Source organism: Dreissena polymorpha, chromosome 4 (genome assembly GCF_020536995.1).
Source record: "Dreissena polymorpha isolate Duluth1 chromosome 4, UMN_Dpol_1.0, whole genome shotgun sequence".
NCBI lineage: Eukaryota > Metazoa > Mollusca > Bivalvia > Myida > Dreissenidae > Dreissena > Dreissena polymorpha.
In genome coordinates, this window is record NC_068358.1 from 42,991,354 (window position 1) to 43,010,160 (window position 18,807).

Consider the following 18,807-nt stretch of genomic DNA (forward strand, 5'->3'; position numbering starts at 1 on the left):
AAAACAATCACAATTTCCAAATGAAAATATACAAATAGAAGAGTCTATAATAGATACATTAGTAGAACACCATAAATCATCATTTACATCACTTGAGTGGCAAAAGATATGTTGGTTCGAATACCACTTTACAAAATCAGCAAACGATATATCGCGTGAGCATGAAGACGTTATTTCCCTGAAAAATTCCAAGTTTGAGTTTCACTTAATAGTGATGTGTATGTGGCACTCGTGAAAGACCTCTATACGCCCAAGACGCTGACGCTGCTATCAAGTCAATCTTCATTTGACGAGGTTCGCGCATTTACCATCGACAAGAGGACAGACTCATCAGGAAAGATTGTTACCAATTACCCCAAACGATGGCTCCCACCAGCATCGTCATTAAAAAGACTGGCGGAACTTGTTTAACTACAGATTAATTACTAAGAAGGGGCAGGCACGCACAATGCAAGACTCCCCAACTTTCTTTTAAGTAATTGCTTACAAAAAAACAACTCTGGTGAAATAGAGTATAACTTCTGAAGTGATGCTCACTTCGATCAGCTGGAACAATTAACTTCCAGTCATCCCCAGCAGAAAAGAAAACAAGAGGATGATAGATACAACACCTCAGAAAGGTCGGCGCAAAAAGGCATCAAAGATACATGCATCAACACCGAAAAATGTTACTGTGCGTAGTAGAAAGAAACTACTCACCTCAACCCCCAAGCCATCCCAGTAATGACATCAACTGTGTGTTTGTTTACCACGTATTTTATGAGATTGTGCCGAATTGTTTTTACATGTTAGTTTAACTGAAGTAGTGTTACTCTTTACTGCTGTTGACAAACGGTTATTCAATATTTTATACTTTACATAATAATGATTGGATATTATGGCACAGTGCAGAGGATTTATTTTGTTGTCTTTACTAAGTTCAGTTTCTCTTACAACTATTTTTTTTTAACTGAAATTATATTTCACATTTTTCACTTGTTATGAACTAAATACAAGTAATCAAAACGTTTAAAATTATATGTTAGATATTAGTAGTTCTCGATTGGTCCTTGTCGCCTCGGGTATTACTAACATGTATTCCGGGTACTCTTAAGTATACACTTCAACACCGTTATTTCGAACACCGATAATCCGAAGTCACCGTTATTTCGAAGTATTTTTCCGGTCCCGATTTTGGTTCTTCTTTGTTTAATGTAAAATTTCATTGTTAATCCGAACTTCGTTAAACCGAAGAAATCGTTAATTCGAAGTGATTCTGTCGGTCCCAACACTATAATTCGCACCTAATTATCAATCTTTAATCCGAAGTCAAAACTGCAAAATACTGAGCGCAATTTCACACCTTTGTCGTGGCGCGTCAAAAGCCGATAATTACACCTTTGTCGTCTGCGCGAACGCCGGTGTTCAGAGAGACATTGCGTATTATTTTAAAAAAAAAAAGTTAATTCATTTCCGAAAATGTATTCATATGTATGTATGTCTGATAATTTGTGCTATTCATTTTATTTTATATGTTCTGTAAATAGAGAAAAATAAAAACAAGAAAAAGAATCGTTATATTCCCCCGTTTGTTACTTTCTTTTACCGTTTGTTACGGTTCTTTAATCCGTTAATTCATTTCCAAAAAATGTATTCATCTGTATTTACATGTATGACAATTTGTGCTATTCGTTATATTTTATATGGTCTAATAATTTGTGCTATTCGTTATATTTTATATGTTCAGATAATTAGCGCATATTCATTATATTTAATATGTTCTGTACTTAGAGAAAACATAAAAAGAAGAACAAGAATCGTTTTATTCCTTCGTTTGTTACAAGTAGAAATCTATTGCAATCTGACTAGTTTACTTTTTTTAAGTAAACAACTATTAATAGTAGCGTTTAACTGAACCATGCGAGTTCCACAACGTTTTATTATTACAGAATCCTCAGAAGTCGTCTGTCAAATGTTTATTTCGAATTATCGTTAATCCGAAGTTTTTTTAACGGTCCCGACGACTTCGAAATAACGGTGTTGAAGTGTACTTACATCTACCCCGGGTTCGGTAAATATTCCTTATCGTACCCGGTCGATATTAGACTGTACCCGAATTGTTTTTCCCGCCAAAATTCCTTTGTCAGAAAACGCGTTACCAATTATTTTAAACAAACTTCTCTTTTAAAAACTGCATCAACATGCTTTTTGAGTATGAGTTTCGATAATATAGAGTACCATTTTACAGAAAATTGACATAAATGTGAATAAAATTGATAAAAAAAAAGCCGACAACGACTAGCGTTAAATTTCCCAGGTACGTTTTAGTATTTACCGTACCCGGGGTACATGTAAGTATACTTAAAAGTACCTGGGGTAGATGTTAGTAGTACCCGAGCCGACAATGACCAATCGAGCATTATTAGTATCTATTTATTGTTTTGTTTAAAAAGTACAACTTACTAGAAGTACACTGTGGCAAAATTACATACTTTACCTAACAACTGTATATAACTACTGTATAATATTGAATTGTTCATTGTGACATTGTACATCCGTGTAACATCATTTATTAATTTAAATTGATTATTAAATTCTTCTAAAACAATTTCTTTGGTTTCAAATTCCTGCTAATTTCATGTAAGATAGGCTCTGAGATCTCGAGAAACCCAATTTTCAAGAAAATGTCTGCTCGGTAAGAGCATATGGTAATTGGATATGGCCCTAAGTAAGAGATATGCCAGCATGCTAACTGTCTTTATGGCCTGTTAATTATACGCTAATAGGACACTGCTGATAAGCCTCCCTCAGCAGCATTTTCAAGATTAACAACCCCAGTGCCCATCCAAGTAGGAGTGGACGGACGGACAGACGGCGGAGATAACCACAATATCCCCACGCTTTTCAAAAAGCGTGGGGATAATGACGTAATATTTCCAATCGTTTTGCTCGATATTCTATAAATTGTGCATACCCGATACACAGGTAGGTATTCGACGTTGGCTTGATATCCGCTATAGTGATGATATCCAATAGCCAGCTAGATATTCGTCCTTTGCATCGATATCCGCTACAAGTCTAATACACAATACCCAGCTGGGTTATCGCCCTTTCCATGGGACCAATATACGTTATACGACATAGACCTGCGACCTAGGCTCGGTATTTAAATCTCAATACCAAATAAGGTTACCAGTTGCTAAGTCAACTTCATGGACCTCAATCTCAATGTTTTAGTAAAAGATATAAGAGCAAAAAAAAAACACAATAAAGCAATTTAATAATAGTTTTTGAGCTCTGCCTTAAAAAAAAAAAGACATATGACATTCGGCCGGCCATACAACCTTGATTCATAATACGCCATCTTACAACTTTTTGCGGGGTTACAATGACACAATATTTATACTTGGCTCTTTAAAAGGCAAAACATCAAAATAATTGCTATTTATAAATAAATAACCATGTTTAAATTGTAAAAAGTAAAAGTCTCTTTTAAAATAATGATAGCTATGTATTTGTCTGTGTTCAAATATAACAGAGTTAGATAAAGTAAGTCTAATTTAAAAAAATGTTAGTGAATAAAATGCTGAGTACTTTGCGAAATTGAAAGTGTGCTAATGGCCATACAAATATATTTTTGGTATCATATAAATAATATCTCTTTATATTACTTATTTATACTACCATATCAATATTTACATGTGAATAGTGCTCGCTTTCTTGATGGAATTGTTATCGTAAGAAACCTTTTTTCATCTGACCTGCCCTCCTCGTGTGCATATTGGTTCAACTAACGGACGGGCTTTGTTGTATTTCAAAACATACATTTTATGGTCATAGACAAGTTTTAATGAGAACACAATTTGGTTAACCGGAAAATACTTAATTCATTTTAGTCTATTTAAGTATATATGACCTCCTAAATACAATATCAGGACACGAGTAGGTGATCTATGTAAAAAAATTCCCGTGCGTAATTTTTAGCCCCATGGTGTCTAAGATCGATAATTAAATCGATTCATCAAGTTATTGCCATACATCTTTACTGTCATTGAGCACGTGTTATCTTTAAATTTCAGTACGGATAGCTGCAAGTTCAAAGAGAGCATGTATTTGCTCTCATGTGCAGGGCATCAAATGAACTGTATAATATTTTAGTATAATAAGCCATTTCAAAACTTTACATAAGTATTCAGGGAATATTCTTATTGCACGGGGGAAAGGGTCCTGCTAGATGGCAATTTTATACGGATAACCTTGACGGTGGGAATTCAAGAATATTATAAATTCATATAACAATACTTAAAAAGCCTTAGTGAAAATTAGCATATAGTGTTCAATAACATGCCAATACTTGTTTTACTGAAATATATGTTACTTAATAACATCCATTATATATTTTTTTCTTTTAAAGAAGGGACTTTTTAGGGGGGGGGGGGGGGGGGGGGGGGAGGTGAATATATACTTTTGGCATATGTTTGGGCCAATCTTCTATATTATTTTTTTGACAGAAAAATACAATTAAAAAACAATCCATGTTAATATGTTAATATTGTTTATAATAAATGTACAAGTTTGTTAAGCAAGATCATCATAAAGCAGTTATCCAAACATATATAAACTTTAACAAACCATCAACGGGACATGTTGATCATTTGCGGGGTGGGGGGGGGGGGGTAGGGTCACGAGGGGGGCTGATAAGACACAGAAAATAAATCCTATTTGTGTCGACTTATTGGTTTCTGTAAGCACATGGTGGCTTGCAATGTGGTTGAAATAAAGAAAGGAGTTTTAATTTGATTTAAGAATGCCGATCACAACTGGACCTTCACATAGTTCCAGTGACATCATATAATACAATGTACTTGAATACAATACATCGTGGGAATTTCTTAACCCGACGCATGTAATGAATATGTTAGATTATACATGTAAGTCCAATTAGAAAATGAACATTTGCAGGAATCTAAATTCAAACATATTATCACAATGTTTGCGTTGACAAACCTCGAGGGCAAGAAAAACTAGGTATGCCAGTTGCAAATATTAAGCTACTTCTATTATCGGTAATATCAATTTGTCAATAATCAAAAGTATCACTTCTTCACATTAAATGTCGTATTTATTAGACTACATAGAGGGCTGATATGAGGGCCAAAATATAGTAGACCCCATCCCCTGCTATTTTATTCTAGATCTTTCTTGAACAGTGATTATTTACCAGCCCTCAAAATAGGTTTAATGCTTTCGTCATCTGTCTAATAATCACGTCTAAACATTTTATCATTTGTTTTGTTAATTTTTTATAATGTTCTTGAGTCATCAGCCACAATTTTTCGTACATCATTTACAGACTATTAACAGATACGAAGAGAATAATTCTTAAATGGCATCAATCATAAAAAAAATACAAATTGGAAAGACAGCTTTTTTAATGAAAATTGTGTTTAAAACCTATGAACACGATCGACAAACGATCGACGCTCTCTTCTAAAATGACATTTGTTGCATATGAACGACCTGTATGTTATATTGGTTTTTAGTAACAGTAGTTAAGACATTAGGAAAATGAAATAAAATATCTCATATTGTAATAACAACAAAGCGACATTACCTGAATATAAACAAAATGTCTGTTAATGTAATACGCGCTCATCACGGCGTCCCTCTCAGATTCAACGTCAAACGTCTGTTTTACGTAACGTTCCATCTTCATGAGAGTATGCACTACAGATCGTCTCCTACTGTTGTTACTCAGATTTCGCGAAGTTTCAATTGCCTTACGCAAACATTTCTGAGTTTGAAATCCATAAAGGAACAAGGAAATCTTGTTCTCAATTATCATTTAAGACGTGCCCACTTTTTAATGGTGTTCTTTTTACTTTTTGTTAGTTGCTTTAATGTATTTGCAACTAATTTTGGCGTTTGTTTACACAGCCTATCCGCTATTGATCCCTAAATTGACTTAACCTTGTATTAGATACTTCCATTCGAAGATTTCAACGGAAAGATGATAGATCGGTGTTAAAGGTCCTTTTATCGTAAGAAATTATTAATTTGTCAAAGGAGAATATCTTCTTCTTCAAGATAACATGTTTTCACAATGTCTCAATTTTATGTTATTTTAATCTTGAACATGGATTTTACTACGCCAGTCCAGGAATTGGAGAGCATACAATCAAGATCAAATTTGACGTATAACACACATTTAAATGGTATAATGATTCCATATAATCCTGACTGTTATTTAACTCATTCGCAATCCAAATATGTCAAAGGGTTACTTAGTGTTTTTTAGCCAATGCATTTGATCCTCAATTCAAATACATATAATTATATTGGCAAATACTACTGAACTAATATTTGAGAGGTTTTCTTAAACTCAGGTCAGCAAGTCAATTGTTCCAAAACAAAAACCTGTCTTAGTTTTCTCCGATGCTTGCAATATGCAATATCAATGCTCAATATACCATTTCATAAACGGTAATTAGTTTAACCATTCTTTACAACAAAGGCATTAAAACCGATATAATAAAACAACGTGATATTATATAATATGACCTGTGTCATGAACGCTTCAATCGATTCAAAACGCTTCTAGTACGGTAACTAATTTATTTTTCGTAACGATATTTTAATATCTCGCATTAATGCCAGTGCCAAGTTAATATTGGCGATCTATGGTAAAAAGCTATATATTGAGTTCTATTCTATTTAAAGTCGGTTGCTTATAAAGGCACGCTGTAGTTAATTTTCCGGAAAGAACCGGCACTCTTTGTCTTTGGATATATCATTAAAATTGTTTCAGATCGGCGATCGAACTCGGGACCTCCCGAGGGCAATGTGAACGATAGATCTATTGAGTCGTGTTTTGAGAAAACTGGGCATAATGCATGTGCGTAAAGTGTCATCCCAGATTAGCCTGTGCAGTCCGCACAGACTAATCAGGGACGACACTTTTCGCTTTTATGGCATTTTTAGTTTCAAGGAAGTCCTTTCTTACCGAAAATCAAGTTGAGGCGGAAAGTGTCGTCCCTGATTAGCCTGTGCGGACTGCACAGGCTAATCTGGGACGACACTTTACGCACATTCATTAAGCCCAGTTTTCTCAGAACGCGTCTCTATTTAACAATTTTACATTTGCAACATGCAAGCCAACTATCTTGCGTGTATTACGACTTTACCTGAACTGCGTCCTGCACGTGCTCTGAGTTCCAGTACTCCGGGTAGTCAATCAGCCCCACGCCGTCATACGCAGACGTCCACAGCCTGGGTGGCAATACCGTTGTCATGACGAGTAACCGTCTCCTGGTATTTTCAGGCGTGCACTTTCAAGTCAGTTTTTTAATGTTAAAAATGTTCGTTAAAATCAGCCCATATTATGCCTCCATAACACATGGGTAAAAGTTATCTGTTGACTTGAATTGTCTACATGTGTTTTAAATTTATTATTTGTGTTTGTCTCATATATAAGTAAATGAACGCCTGTTTTTACAGCAAACTATATATAAATGTGGTTGCAGTTGTATTCTTAAGCTATATTGTTTTTTTCACACTGTTTCCTGTCAATTGAAACATTCGCGCATCGCTTCACACTTCAATTCACTTCTCAGATTTTGGTTAACAAACTGTCACATAAAATATCTAAGAAACAAGCAAGCTGTTTGAGTTCGCGGTTATGTCAATAGGTCCATTATGTTCTCACAAAATTCGAATCATTGATGATTATAACGATTGATTCACGACATCTTGTCAGCTTTCTCGAATGTCCGTAGATTATAGTGTTTCGTATTAATAACCTTATTTTATCATGGGTTTGTTTGATCAAAGTGATCCCTGGTTCGTCAGTGTGTATTATTAACAAATCGTACATCACGTCTTCTAGTGAAGTGTAAGTATTTGTAACTTCAGCAGTGAATACACTTTACATTGTCACTCAATCGCCAACTATGTTAATGAAACCAAACATGTTATGCACATGTAATATGTTTTAAACGGACACTAAGATATTCCCAAATAGAGTTCAGACTGAAACACATACTATTGCTTGACTTTCGTACAACTCACGTGTTCACTGACCCACGGCGTTCGAGAGAAAATGTGCATTGATTTGCATGCAATCAAGTTCATATTTTAAACTAAAATAATTAAGCGACATCTTACGATATATAGTATTAATATCCAACCGATTTGTTGATAAACAGCACATAATGTATTAATGCCCTGTTTGTCCATGTTTTAGAATGCCTTCTTGAACGTTTTTTTTGAGCTATTATTCCGCGTCAAGATTACGAACAAAAACAGTTATATCCACACATCGACCTGTTTTGACCAACCTCAGACACGCTTTAAACAACCGACCGCGACAAAGGAAGTCGCCAACACTCTCTATTCTCAGATGACACATGTCGAGGTTACGTCTCAATCAAAACTTTCCCAGTCGTCATTAAAACTAATTTTGCTTATTGACAACTTGGCCTCTGATTCACTCTAATAGCATAACCATTCAGATGATATCACATAAATTGTTCAAAATCTCGCGCAGTTGTATAACGACGCTGTGAAAACAAGACTTATGCTTTTACGAAAGAATTCCGCTGCTTTTTGAGACGATAATTCGATCATACAATCCATATCGTCAAAACCTTGTTTGAAAGAGAGATCTATGGCATAGTAAATATTCACTAGCGCTGTAAAATTTTCAAAAATTGTTAGAACAATACAATCATATTTGCATATCGTATTGATCTTAATGCTTAAACAAACATTCTTGTATCTACCGATTTATATCAATATTGTTATTGTTAGATTTGCATTTTAGTCTCGCGATATCTACGTATCGTTTTCACGATTGAGCGATATGCGTATGTTTAAAAAATACAAGACTTGTTACACACTTCTCTGGTAGTTATTTATTACGTGGTACATTACATGATGTGCATTTCAAAAGGTAATGATATTTAATTTAAATTGCATAATAAAATGTTCGTTTATTACGTTAAAATGTGTCTGTCTTAATGCTTCTATTGGCTAAAGATTGGTAGATATTCGAAAAACTATATAGAAACACTGCAGAGTATCTACAGAAGTATATCGGTGTTTATGTATGTATGTGTATGTATACGATAGTTTAAAGATCCATAAGCACTCATAATCAATAAATACTCCTTAAAATAAGGTTAACCCATCAAAAATCAGTGTATTCCTTAAAGGGATATCAACAATTTCAACGCTATATGTGGTCAGGTAGCATTAATTTAACGAGGTACAAAATGCTCATTTTGTGTGTGTGGTTTTTGTGGGACGATGTATTTCATTGAAATTTCCCGCGACGATATCCGTGCATTTACGAGCGAACGCGAGTTCGGCTTCGGACAGCGTCGGAAGCATTGCGTAGTTCCCATGATTAATTATAATGTTATTAAAGTGATATTAGACGCATTTTTCACTGTTGAATTGAGCTGAAAAGAGTTAACAGGTCAAAAGAGTTAGTTAAAATGTGGTAACTGACCAATTATCTGCAACTCATCTTGCTTCCAAATGTTTATAAAAAAACATATATTATATTCGATATTTTACATGACTGTCCAGTCCTCTAAGCCGAGCGGAACTGTCTTATAATTACGATCGGAGTTTATTGGTCGTGTGTCGTATGAATGGATATCGTTGCAGGAAATTAAAATGATCCGTAAAGCAAAATTGTGTCTTTATGAACGAATCTGCACTTAAACTAAATTTAGATTCACATCGTACATTCACAATCAGTTGTCAAAACGAAAGTACGCTTGATATTCAAATGCATTATTTGTCTTTTTCCGGGATATTGTTTTAGTATGTTGATGATGCATTAACAAATATAAGTGTATATGAAGGTAAAACACCAAAAATAAACAACGGTTGCGATAGACACCTATAAACATAGCATCTACTGTTAGATGCGCATAATATCACTTTAATAAATGGAGTTCTTGCGAGGACGTCCTGCTATAAGCGATTCAGCAAGAAACAAGAAATATCTTTAAAAAAAGAAAGATATACGGCGTTGATTGTGGTTGGAGTTTATGAAAGTTAAAGAGTTCAATGAATGAGATCAAGGATCGCGAATGTCTTCTGTGCAGTTCTAAGCTGCATCACACGCAGTTTGGGATGTTACGCGGAGTTTTCTCGGCTTATTTTACATTATTACATATTGCTGGTCATAAAACTATAGATACAAAACAGAAACCAAAAGAAGAATGGAAGTGAAATTAAAACATATGAGTCAACCGGCCACACGCGAAGTACTGTATCCGTACATATTTTAAATATTTATACGCGCGTTCTTCGAACAAACCTGTTTTAGTGGTTTGTCGGGCATTGCTTTTTGATTCGATTATTAACAGTATCGAGAATCATCGCGCTCATGCTTAATACATTAGTCAATATGGTGGAATAATTCTTGTTAAATTAATTAAAAATGATATTTATCATGGTATTGTTGAAAACACATTAAGAATCTATTATTGACATACCATAATTATATCGCTGGATATCTTCATTTAACATCTTTCTGGTCTTAAGAAAATTCTAGTTCACCTAGTACACGCTATAGCGTCTTTATTATATAACGATTATTTTACTGGCCGAGAACTCCGGTCAGCACATAATGTAGTCGTGAAGACGAAGCGATGACCTGTATGTAAACTCTAACATTCACGCACACTGGCCGCGAATTGACCCGATACCTCGCGCCAGATCTTAGTGCAGACTTTACCCAGCATTAGTAGCCAGATCCTAGTGCAGACTTTACCCAGCATTGGTAGCTAGATCTTAGTACAGACTTTACCCAGCATTGGTAGCCAGATCTTAGTGCAGACTTTACCCAGCATTAGTAGCCAGATCTTAGTGCAGACTTTACCCAGCATTGGTAGCCAGATCTTAGTGCAGACTTTACGCAGCATTGGAAGCCAGATCTTAATGCAGACTTTACCCAGCATTTGTAGCCAGATCTTAGTACAGACTTTACCCAGCATTTGGTAGCCAGATCTTAGTACAGACTTTACCCAGCATTGGTAGCCAGATCTAAGTGCAGTCTTTACCCAGCCTGAGTAGCCAGATCTGAGAGAAAACTTAACCCAGCATGAGTAGCCAGATCCTAGTGCAGACTTTACCCAGCCTGAGTAGCCAGATCTTACTGCAGACTTTACCCAGCCTTAGTAGCCAGATCTTAGTGCAGAATTTACCCAGCCTGAGTAGCCAGATCTAAGTACAGACTTTACCCAGCCTGAGTAGCCAGATCTTAGTACAGACTTTACCCAGCCTGAGTGGCCAGATCTTAGTGCAGACTTTACCCAGCCTGAGTGGCCAGATCTTAGTACAGACTTTACCCAGCCTAATTCAGCCAGATCATAGTGCAGACTTTACCCAGCCTAAGTCAGCCAGATATGAGAGAAGACTTTACCCAGCCTGAGTAGGCAGCTATTAGTGCAGACTTTACCCAGCCTTGGTAGCCAGATCTTAGTGCAGACTTTACCCAGTCTGAGTAGCCAGATCTTAGTACAGACTTTACCCAGCATTGGTAGCCAGATCTTAGTGCAGACTTTACCCAGCATTGGTAGCCAGATCTTAGTGCAGACTTTACCCAGCCTGAGTAGCCAGATCTAAGTACAGACTTTACCCAGCCTGAGTAGCCAGATCTTAGTACAGACTTTACCCAGCCTGAGTGGCCAGATCTTAGTGCAGACTTTACCCAGCCTGAGTGGCCAGATCTTAGTACAGACTTTACCCAGCCTAATTCAGCCAGATCTTAGAGCAGACTTTACCCAGCCTAAGTCAGCCAGATATGAGAGAAGACTTTACCCAGCCTGAGTAGGCAGCTATTAGTGCAGACTTTACCCAGCCTTGGTAGCCAGATCTTAGTGCAGACTTTACCCAGTCTGAGTAGCCAAATCTTAGTACAGACTTTACCCAGCATTGGTAGCCAGATCTTAGTGCAGACTTTACCCAGCATTGGTAGCCAGATCTTAGTGCAGACTTTACCCAGCCTGAGTAGCCAGATTTTAGTACAGACTTTACCCAGCCTAAGTCAGCCAGATCTGAGAGAAGACTTTACCCAGCCTGAGTAGCCAGATCTAAGTGCAGACTTTACCCAGCCTTGGTAGCCAGATTTTAGTGCAGACTTTACCCAGCCTGAGTAGCCAGATCTTAGTAGACCCTTTACCCCGCCTAATTCAGCCAGATCTTAGTGCAGACTTTACCCAGCCTAAGTCAGCCAGATCTGAGAGAAGACTTTACCCAGCCTGAGTAGCCAGATCTTAGTGCAGACTTTACCCAGCCTTGGTAGCCAGATCTTAGTGCAGACTTTACCCAGCCTGAGTAGCCAGATCTTAGTGCAGACTTTACCCAGCCTTGGTAGCCAGATCTTAGTACAGACTTTACCCAACCTTAGTAAGCCCGATCTTAGTGCAGACCTTACCCAACCTTAGTAAGCCCGATCTTAGTGAAGACCTTACCCAACCTTAGTAAGCCCGCAGACCTTACCCAGCCTTGGTAGCCAGGTCTTAGTTCAGACTTTACCCAGCCTTAGTAGCCAGATCTCAGTGCAGACTTTACCCAGCCGCAGTAGCCAGATCTTAGTGCAGACCTTACTCAACCTTAGTAAGCCCGATCTTAGAGCAGACTTTATCCAGCCTTAGTAAACCCGATCTAAGTGCAGACTTTACCCAGCCTTAGTAAGCCCGATCTTAGTGCAGACTTTACCCAGCCTAAGTAACCAGATCTTAGTGCAGACTTTACCCAGCATTAGTAGCCAGAACTGAGAGCAGAATTTACTCAGCCGTAGTAGGCAAGAACCGAGTGCAGCCCAAGTCAGCTAGATCCGAGAGAAGACTTTACCCAGCCTTAGTAAGCCCGATCGTAGCATAGACTTCACCCAGCCTAAGTCAGCCAGATCTGAGTGCAGAAATTACTCAGCCGCAGTAGGCAAAATATGTGCACAAACTTGATTGCAAGTTATAAAGATTATTTCATTGTCGTGTATCTTTCCGTGTCATTTAAATTTAACTAAATGTATTTAAAAAAAGTGTTACAAAATGCTAATGTAAACCAAAACGAACTAAGTCATTAATGAATATAAAATATTTTATTTTGTCTAACCTGGATGAAATACAATAAACACAATCTTTTGCTTTTTACAATACATGTTTAATTTCGTTATGTTATACAACAGTGACAAGAAACATATCACAGACATTTGCAGTAGTTCAACGTGAATTAAAACAAAACAGTAATAAATAACACGTATGTACATGTGTGTTGAACAGTGAAAGAATAAACACGAATCCAGTAGGTAATGGTAAATATAAACGCAATATTTGAAGTAATATGCATCGCATTTAATATGTTTAAAATAAAGAAAGAAATAACTTAAAATTGACTTGCGAATTATCGTTTTGTGACATTGTTGTCTGTGCTATGCCTACATCAATTGTTTCATCTGTAATTCATTACATTGAAATCGAAAAACAGATGACATACATGTATCCTTTAAACAACATTGCATTCGAAAAACAGATGATAGATCATGTAAACAATTAACAGTGGACATCACGATCGCGGAGTAGAGATAAAAATGAGCCTCGTTCGAGAACAACTGGGCTTAATGCATGCGCGTAAAAGGTCGTCCCAGATTAGCATGGATATTCCCGAATCCGCACAGTCTAATCAGGGACGGCACTTTCCGACTAAACTGGATTTTGTTTCGTAGAGGATTCCTTTAAACAAACAATTCCATAAATGCGAAAAGTGTCGTCCCTAAATATCCTGTGCGGACTACACAGGGATATCTGTGATAACATTTTACGCATATGCAATAATCCCAGTTTTCCCAGAACGCGGGTCAAATAGTCATCCCTTGACATTGGGTTGACAGGTTTGACTGTTTCTCCCAACACCCGCATGTTACCTGTATGGTTTCATCTTGTATACGAAAAGGGTTATAAAACAGAGATATAAAAATATCTAAATACAAATCAATGGAAGTGCATGTAAGTGTTAGTTAAACATAACCTATGTAAGCAAATAATTAAATTTTTAATTGTCAATTTAACAATTCATTTTGTTCTATTAAAAAATACCGGTTTACGTTGTATTGTCATCTTACAAGTGTTTTTGTTTACACATTTGACTGTAATGATTTTACGAGGCCTTGCGAAGTAGAAAAATTGTGCGAAATAACTCGAGTGTGGTAATATACAGCTGCAGCGATGTTCACCCGTAAAGCCAAGTTAAACAAAACACAAAGTACATGTTATATATTATCTGTGTTACCGGGTAAACAAATTTAACTCTATTTCGGAATAAGTAATACATGCTACGACAAAACTTTGATTTTCGCCTTGAGTTCATGCCATACCACATTCGAACCGATGAGTAATTTACATGGATTAAAAAATGCATAGAAGTACCAACATAAACAGCATGTTTAATCCGTAAATGCGTTTTAATGCTCAATAACGTTTTTAACACTTTGTGTGGCCCCCTTTTTTGCCTGAGTTTTATTCTTCCGAGCGTCGAATCAATGGCGGTGTGTAGAGCAGACGAGCTGAACGCAGGATTTGACGTTGCTTCCACAGTGGCAGACGATAAAATTCAAGGCGGGAAATATTCAAATTAGCTTGGAACTGTCTCTCCGTAAGGTGATTCTGAAACAGAAAATGAATATTGATTTAAGTTACTCAATTCCGAGAACTAAACATGCGTATGCGGGTGTATTCTTGGCCGGCAATCACCTGTTTTTTTTCGTTAATAATGTTCTATGATGTCATAAGGCTCTGTCCCTCTCTGTTCAGCTGGGGGGGAGGGGGGGGGGGCTTACTATCTATAACAAACTAAATGTAGGTTAAGACCTGAAATTGAAATCGAAACTTATTGAATAAGCATCGAAATATCGATAGCACATCAACAAAAAATATACACAAGATTTAAAGCACAGCAAAATTTTAGTGAGTGCGAACCCTTACCCCAAAAGTGAAAATGAAAGCACGAGTATGCATAAATATGTACGAATAAAGGTAAAACGAATAGAAAAAAGACGACAATGGCGTACATGTTTGTTGGTATCATCCACGTCCTCGGGTAATTCGGCCTTCAGGAGGGTCACATACGGGTACTTGGGCTGGGTTATAAACGTCGTATCCACAAGCTGTAACAGTTCGGAGCCAATGAAAGTTATTAAATACAACTGTGCATTGTTCTAGAATTTATCACAAGTTAATCACATTATGTATCTATGGGAATTTTTTTTAAATCCCATGACACAAAATGTATGTGCCTGTTTCTCGAGCCTTATAATAACAAAACGCTAATGCTTCAAATGGAATTTAAAATGAATGTTCATATGCATACATTGGTTGATTGTAAATAACATGTATACATAGGTATATTTACTTACGTTTTGTTCAATATCTATTTTTGCATTTTCTTGCCGTATTCGTTTCCTCATAACTTCATATGAGTGTCGACCCTGCCAACGAGAAACACAGCATATTAACCCATGGATGCTTTAAGGGGCCTTTTCACAGATTTTGGCATGTTTTGAAGTTGTTCATTAAATGCTTTATATTGATAAATGTAAACATTAATTTTAAAAGCTCCAGTAAAAAAAATAAAAATTAAAAAATGAAAAAAAAAAGTAGCCCGCAGCAGGGCTCGAACCAGTGACCCCCAGAATCCTGAAGTAAAAACGCATTAGCCAACTGAGCTATCCTGCCAAGCATACATATTTTGTGTAGTGTATACGTTATATAAGCAATCTTCGTAGTTTCACAAATTTAAACGACAACAACAGAACTCTCCAAATTATTCAATCGTTTCGCGTTGCAACGCTTTTTCATGTTTAGGTTTATAAATCGTCAAAAGATGCATATAATGGCTATATTAGACCATGGCAAATGTTCAGTAATACTGTTTCCTCACAAATATCATAACTAAACCGAAAATGTGCGAATCTGAAACAACTTTTTTCAATTTTGTCAATTTACCAAACCGTGAAAAGATCCCTTTAATGGACTCTCCCATCCTTCTAAATTGGATCGGTTTATTTCCAAAATTAGGGATGTCTGGTATATTTATTTCTATTTTTAGAATATTTATCACAGAAATTCCTTTAAGCAAAAAGCGTAGTCCCTGATGATACGCCGCATTATGCGGCGTCTCATCTGGGTCTTCGCTGTTTGCCAATGCTTTTTTTCTAGACGCTAGGCATAAATGGGTTAAGCGTGATGTCATATTCATCTATTGCACGATAAAAACACACGTCAAAAACGTGGCATCATTATTGTTCTAACGAAGGCATTCCATTGCAAAGTACGGAAACAACATTTGCGTAAATGAACCCTTTAAAGCCAAATGAATTTATTCCTGAATTATAAGATCCTTCTCAAGTAGTCTCATGGTATGCTAACAAATTTAATCGCATTTCGATTGTTTAATCAAATTATTCCATTTGTTATCAATATAGAGAACATTAAATAACAACAAACGCTAAAGTAATAAAATTACAGACATGTTCGATGACATGATTTCAGTTGATTCATCTCCTCCCCTCAAGTACATACAATTACATATTCTGGTGGATACATACTCAAAGGCACATACATGTGTGAAGCACTTCACAAAACTCAGACTTTTCCAACAAAACTAATTACTATGCATGCTAGTGCTTTTTACGTGAACGGAACACAATGTCATCACTATTGGCATGCAGCTTATTGAGTATAGTCAAACCATGCATGCTATGATTTAAAATTCTCAATTATAGTTATTGCTTAATCAAAAAGAGTTATTATGCAAAAATAACCAAACAAATATCAATAATAACAAAATAAAAGAGTCAAAGGGACCGCCATATCTACATATTTTGCTAGAACTTTGTAACATAACACAACATCCCACAGATCAAACTCTCCTGACAGCTCACCGAGTATCCTAGAGCGTTCCAGGACCGGAAGTGTTTACTGAAGGCCACAGGCTCGCTCCTCTGTGATATCATCCACACCGACACGGACTCGAATTCGCGACATGAAGGATCGCAACTCATGTATAACTGTTAAACAGCATATACAGTACATATAAGAACATGCACAATTCAATTTTCGGACGTTTTATTTGTTGATTCGTGAACTCAGAATGAATTATATGCTTGGATTGGTTCCTTTAATATATGTATCCCGGAAAAAGCAACTTTTTGGAAAAACCCACTAATCTGCTGGTACACATAAACATGACCCATTTATAATCCTTTCAAAATCATACACCGTATCAACAGTTAATATTTAAAGGAAGCTATCATTGGTTGATATAATGGACCAGTGTTGTTTGTACCGGGTGATTAGTGGGTTTTTCTAAACTCGTGCTTTTCCGGGATCAGTCTATTGCATTCAAATTTGTTGGTACACGTTTTGCACGAGTTTTACGAGACCATACTTAGTTACTTATTTAGTTACGAACGCGGGATTTTCGAAACAACATAAGTTGTCTCCCATTCGGGTAGGTATCACGAGTATCCCGGGTAAAAAGCGGTCCGTCTAAAATGCGTATATGACTCAAATCCGCGGATATGACCGAAAAGTGCGGATATGGACGAATACAGGCAATATCGACACTTTTTCTGCAATGTTTATTTCAATCTTTAATTAAAAAAATACACAATATGTGTTAAATATGTTAGTATTGTCTCGAAACAAACAATTTATTAGACATTATCATTTTTCCAACTCTAAATTCATATTCGCGAACATGGCGAAGTGCCAGAAGATTGTTTTAGGGCTACACACCACAAACAATATAACCACGCCGACACCACATATGTTTTGTTGTATAAGTTTACATAATGTTTATATTATATACTGAATGTATTATTATTCTTGATGTCGTCTGAAAACTTTAGTATTTAGATATACAATATGCTTTAGAAAATAGTAAAGTATTTTTGGGCCGATTATCGCCAGACCACAAGTAATTAATGATGTTACTTTTCCCTGGTCATATTTTAATTTGAATACAAAATGTTGAATTTATTTAAATATACTGAATGTTATGAATGCAGTAAATTTTGTCTGAAATGTCACTGTTTCAAGTGGCATTTTTCATTTGAAAATAAATGATGATTACAAATGCACGAATATGATAAAATCGACGAATGTGGTTTATCCAATAAAGGATCTATATTTGTAGTGTTGTAATAACTTTATGCAAGGTAAAAATATCTTATATATATTTGATTGTTACTATTTATTTTATGCTTTCCGGTGGTTTATTGAGAAATATCAGTGAATGAAAACTGATAATTTAACTGTTTCAAACAGTGAAAATTTACTGTGAAATGACGTCATTTTTTTGACGAAATTACGTCATTATCCCAGCGAAAGTCTTAAGTTAAACTCTTAAACAATGTGTCCAGCTTTTCGTAATGCCGTCTTGACAGAGTTGCCGTTCGTGCGGGTAGGTATACCTACTTCCGGTGTTAAGGAAAACAATGGGGAAATACTACTGTTCCATCGTTAAATGCCATAATTTTAGCGGTATAATCGGTAAATTTTCCAAAAAAGTAAAATTACATAAATTGCCTAAAGACTCATGTACAAGAAAAGCTTGGATGATAGCAATTAGCCGGAAAAATTGGTTTCCAACGGCGTATACTCGCATCTGTTCCGACCACTTTCGAGACGGAATCGGTCCAAACTCTGTTGACCGGAACAAAATTCCTACTGAAAATTTACCTCAGCGCAAAGTAGTACCAAAACATGAAAGAAAGCAGCGTACATTTAGACAGCCACTTCCAGAAAATAT

General features: G+C 36.3%; 2 protein-coding genes across 7 annotated transcripts in view; both read right to left on the reverse strand.

The window, feature by feature from the left end:
* Positions 1–8,682, reverse strand: part of LOC127879254 (uncharacterized) — a 39,392-nt gene extending 30,710 nt beyond the window's left edge. Inside the window, exon 1 of one of the 2 annotated variants that reach the window (XM_052426013.1) lies at positions 7,164–8,682. In XM_052426013.1, the coding sequence (XP_052281973.1) occupies positions 7,164–7,271 (108 nt within the window). In that variant the 5' untranslated portion in view covers positions 7,272–8,682. Of the gene's footprint in view, positions 1–5,593; positions 5,951–7,163 lie in introns of those variants that run through there. The other variant, XM_052426012.1, reaches the window with a different exon arrangement.
* Positions 8,683–13,084: 4,402 nt separating this feature from the next.
* The window catches only part of LOC127879232 (advillin-like), a 48,609-nt gene continuing 42,886 nt past the window's right edge, over positions 13,085–18,807 (reverse strand). For all 5 annotated transcript variants that reach the window (XM_052425968.1, XM_052425969.1, XM_052425970.1 and 2 more), the window contains 4 exons: positions 16,937–17,062; positions 15,410–15,481; positions 15,065–15,160; positions 13,085–14,660 (listed from right to left, as the gene is read on the reverse strand). In XM_052425968.1, coding sequence (XP_052281928.1) covers positions 14,514–14,660; positions 15,065–15,160; positions 15,410–15,481; positions 16,937–17,062 — 441 coding nt within the window. In that variant the 3' untranslated portion in view covers positions 13,085–14,513. The remainder of the gene's footprint in view (positions 14,661–15,064; positions 15,161–15,409; positions 15,482–16,936; positions 17,063–18,807) is intronic.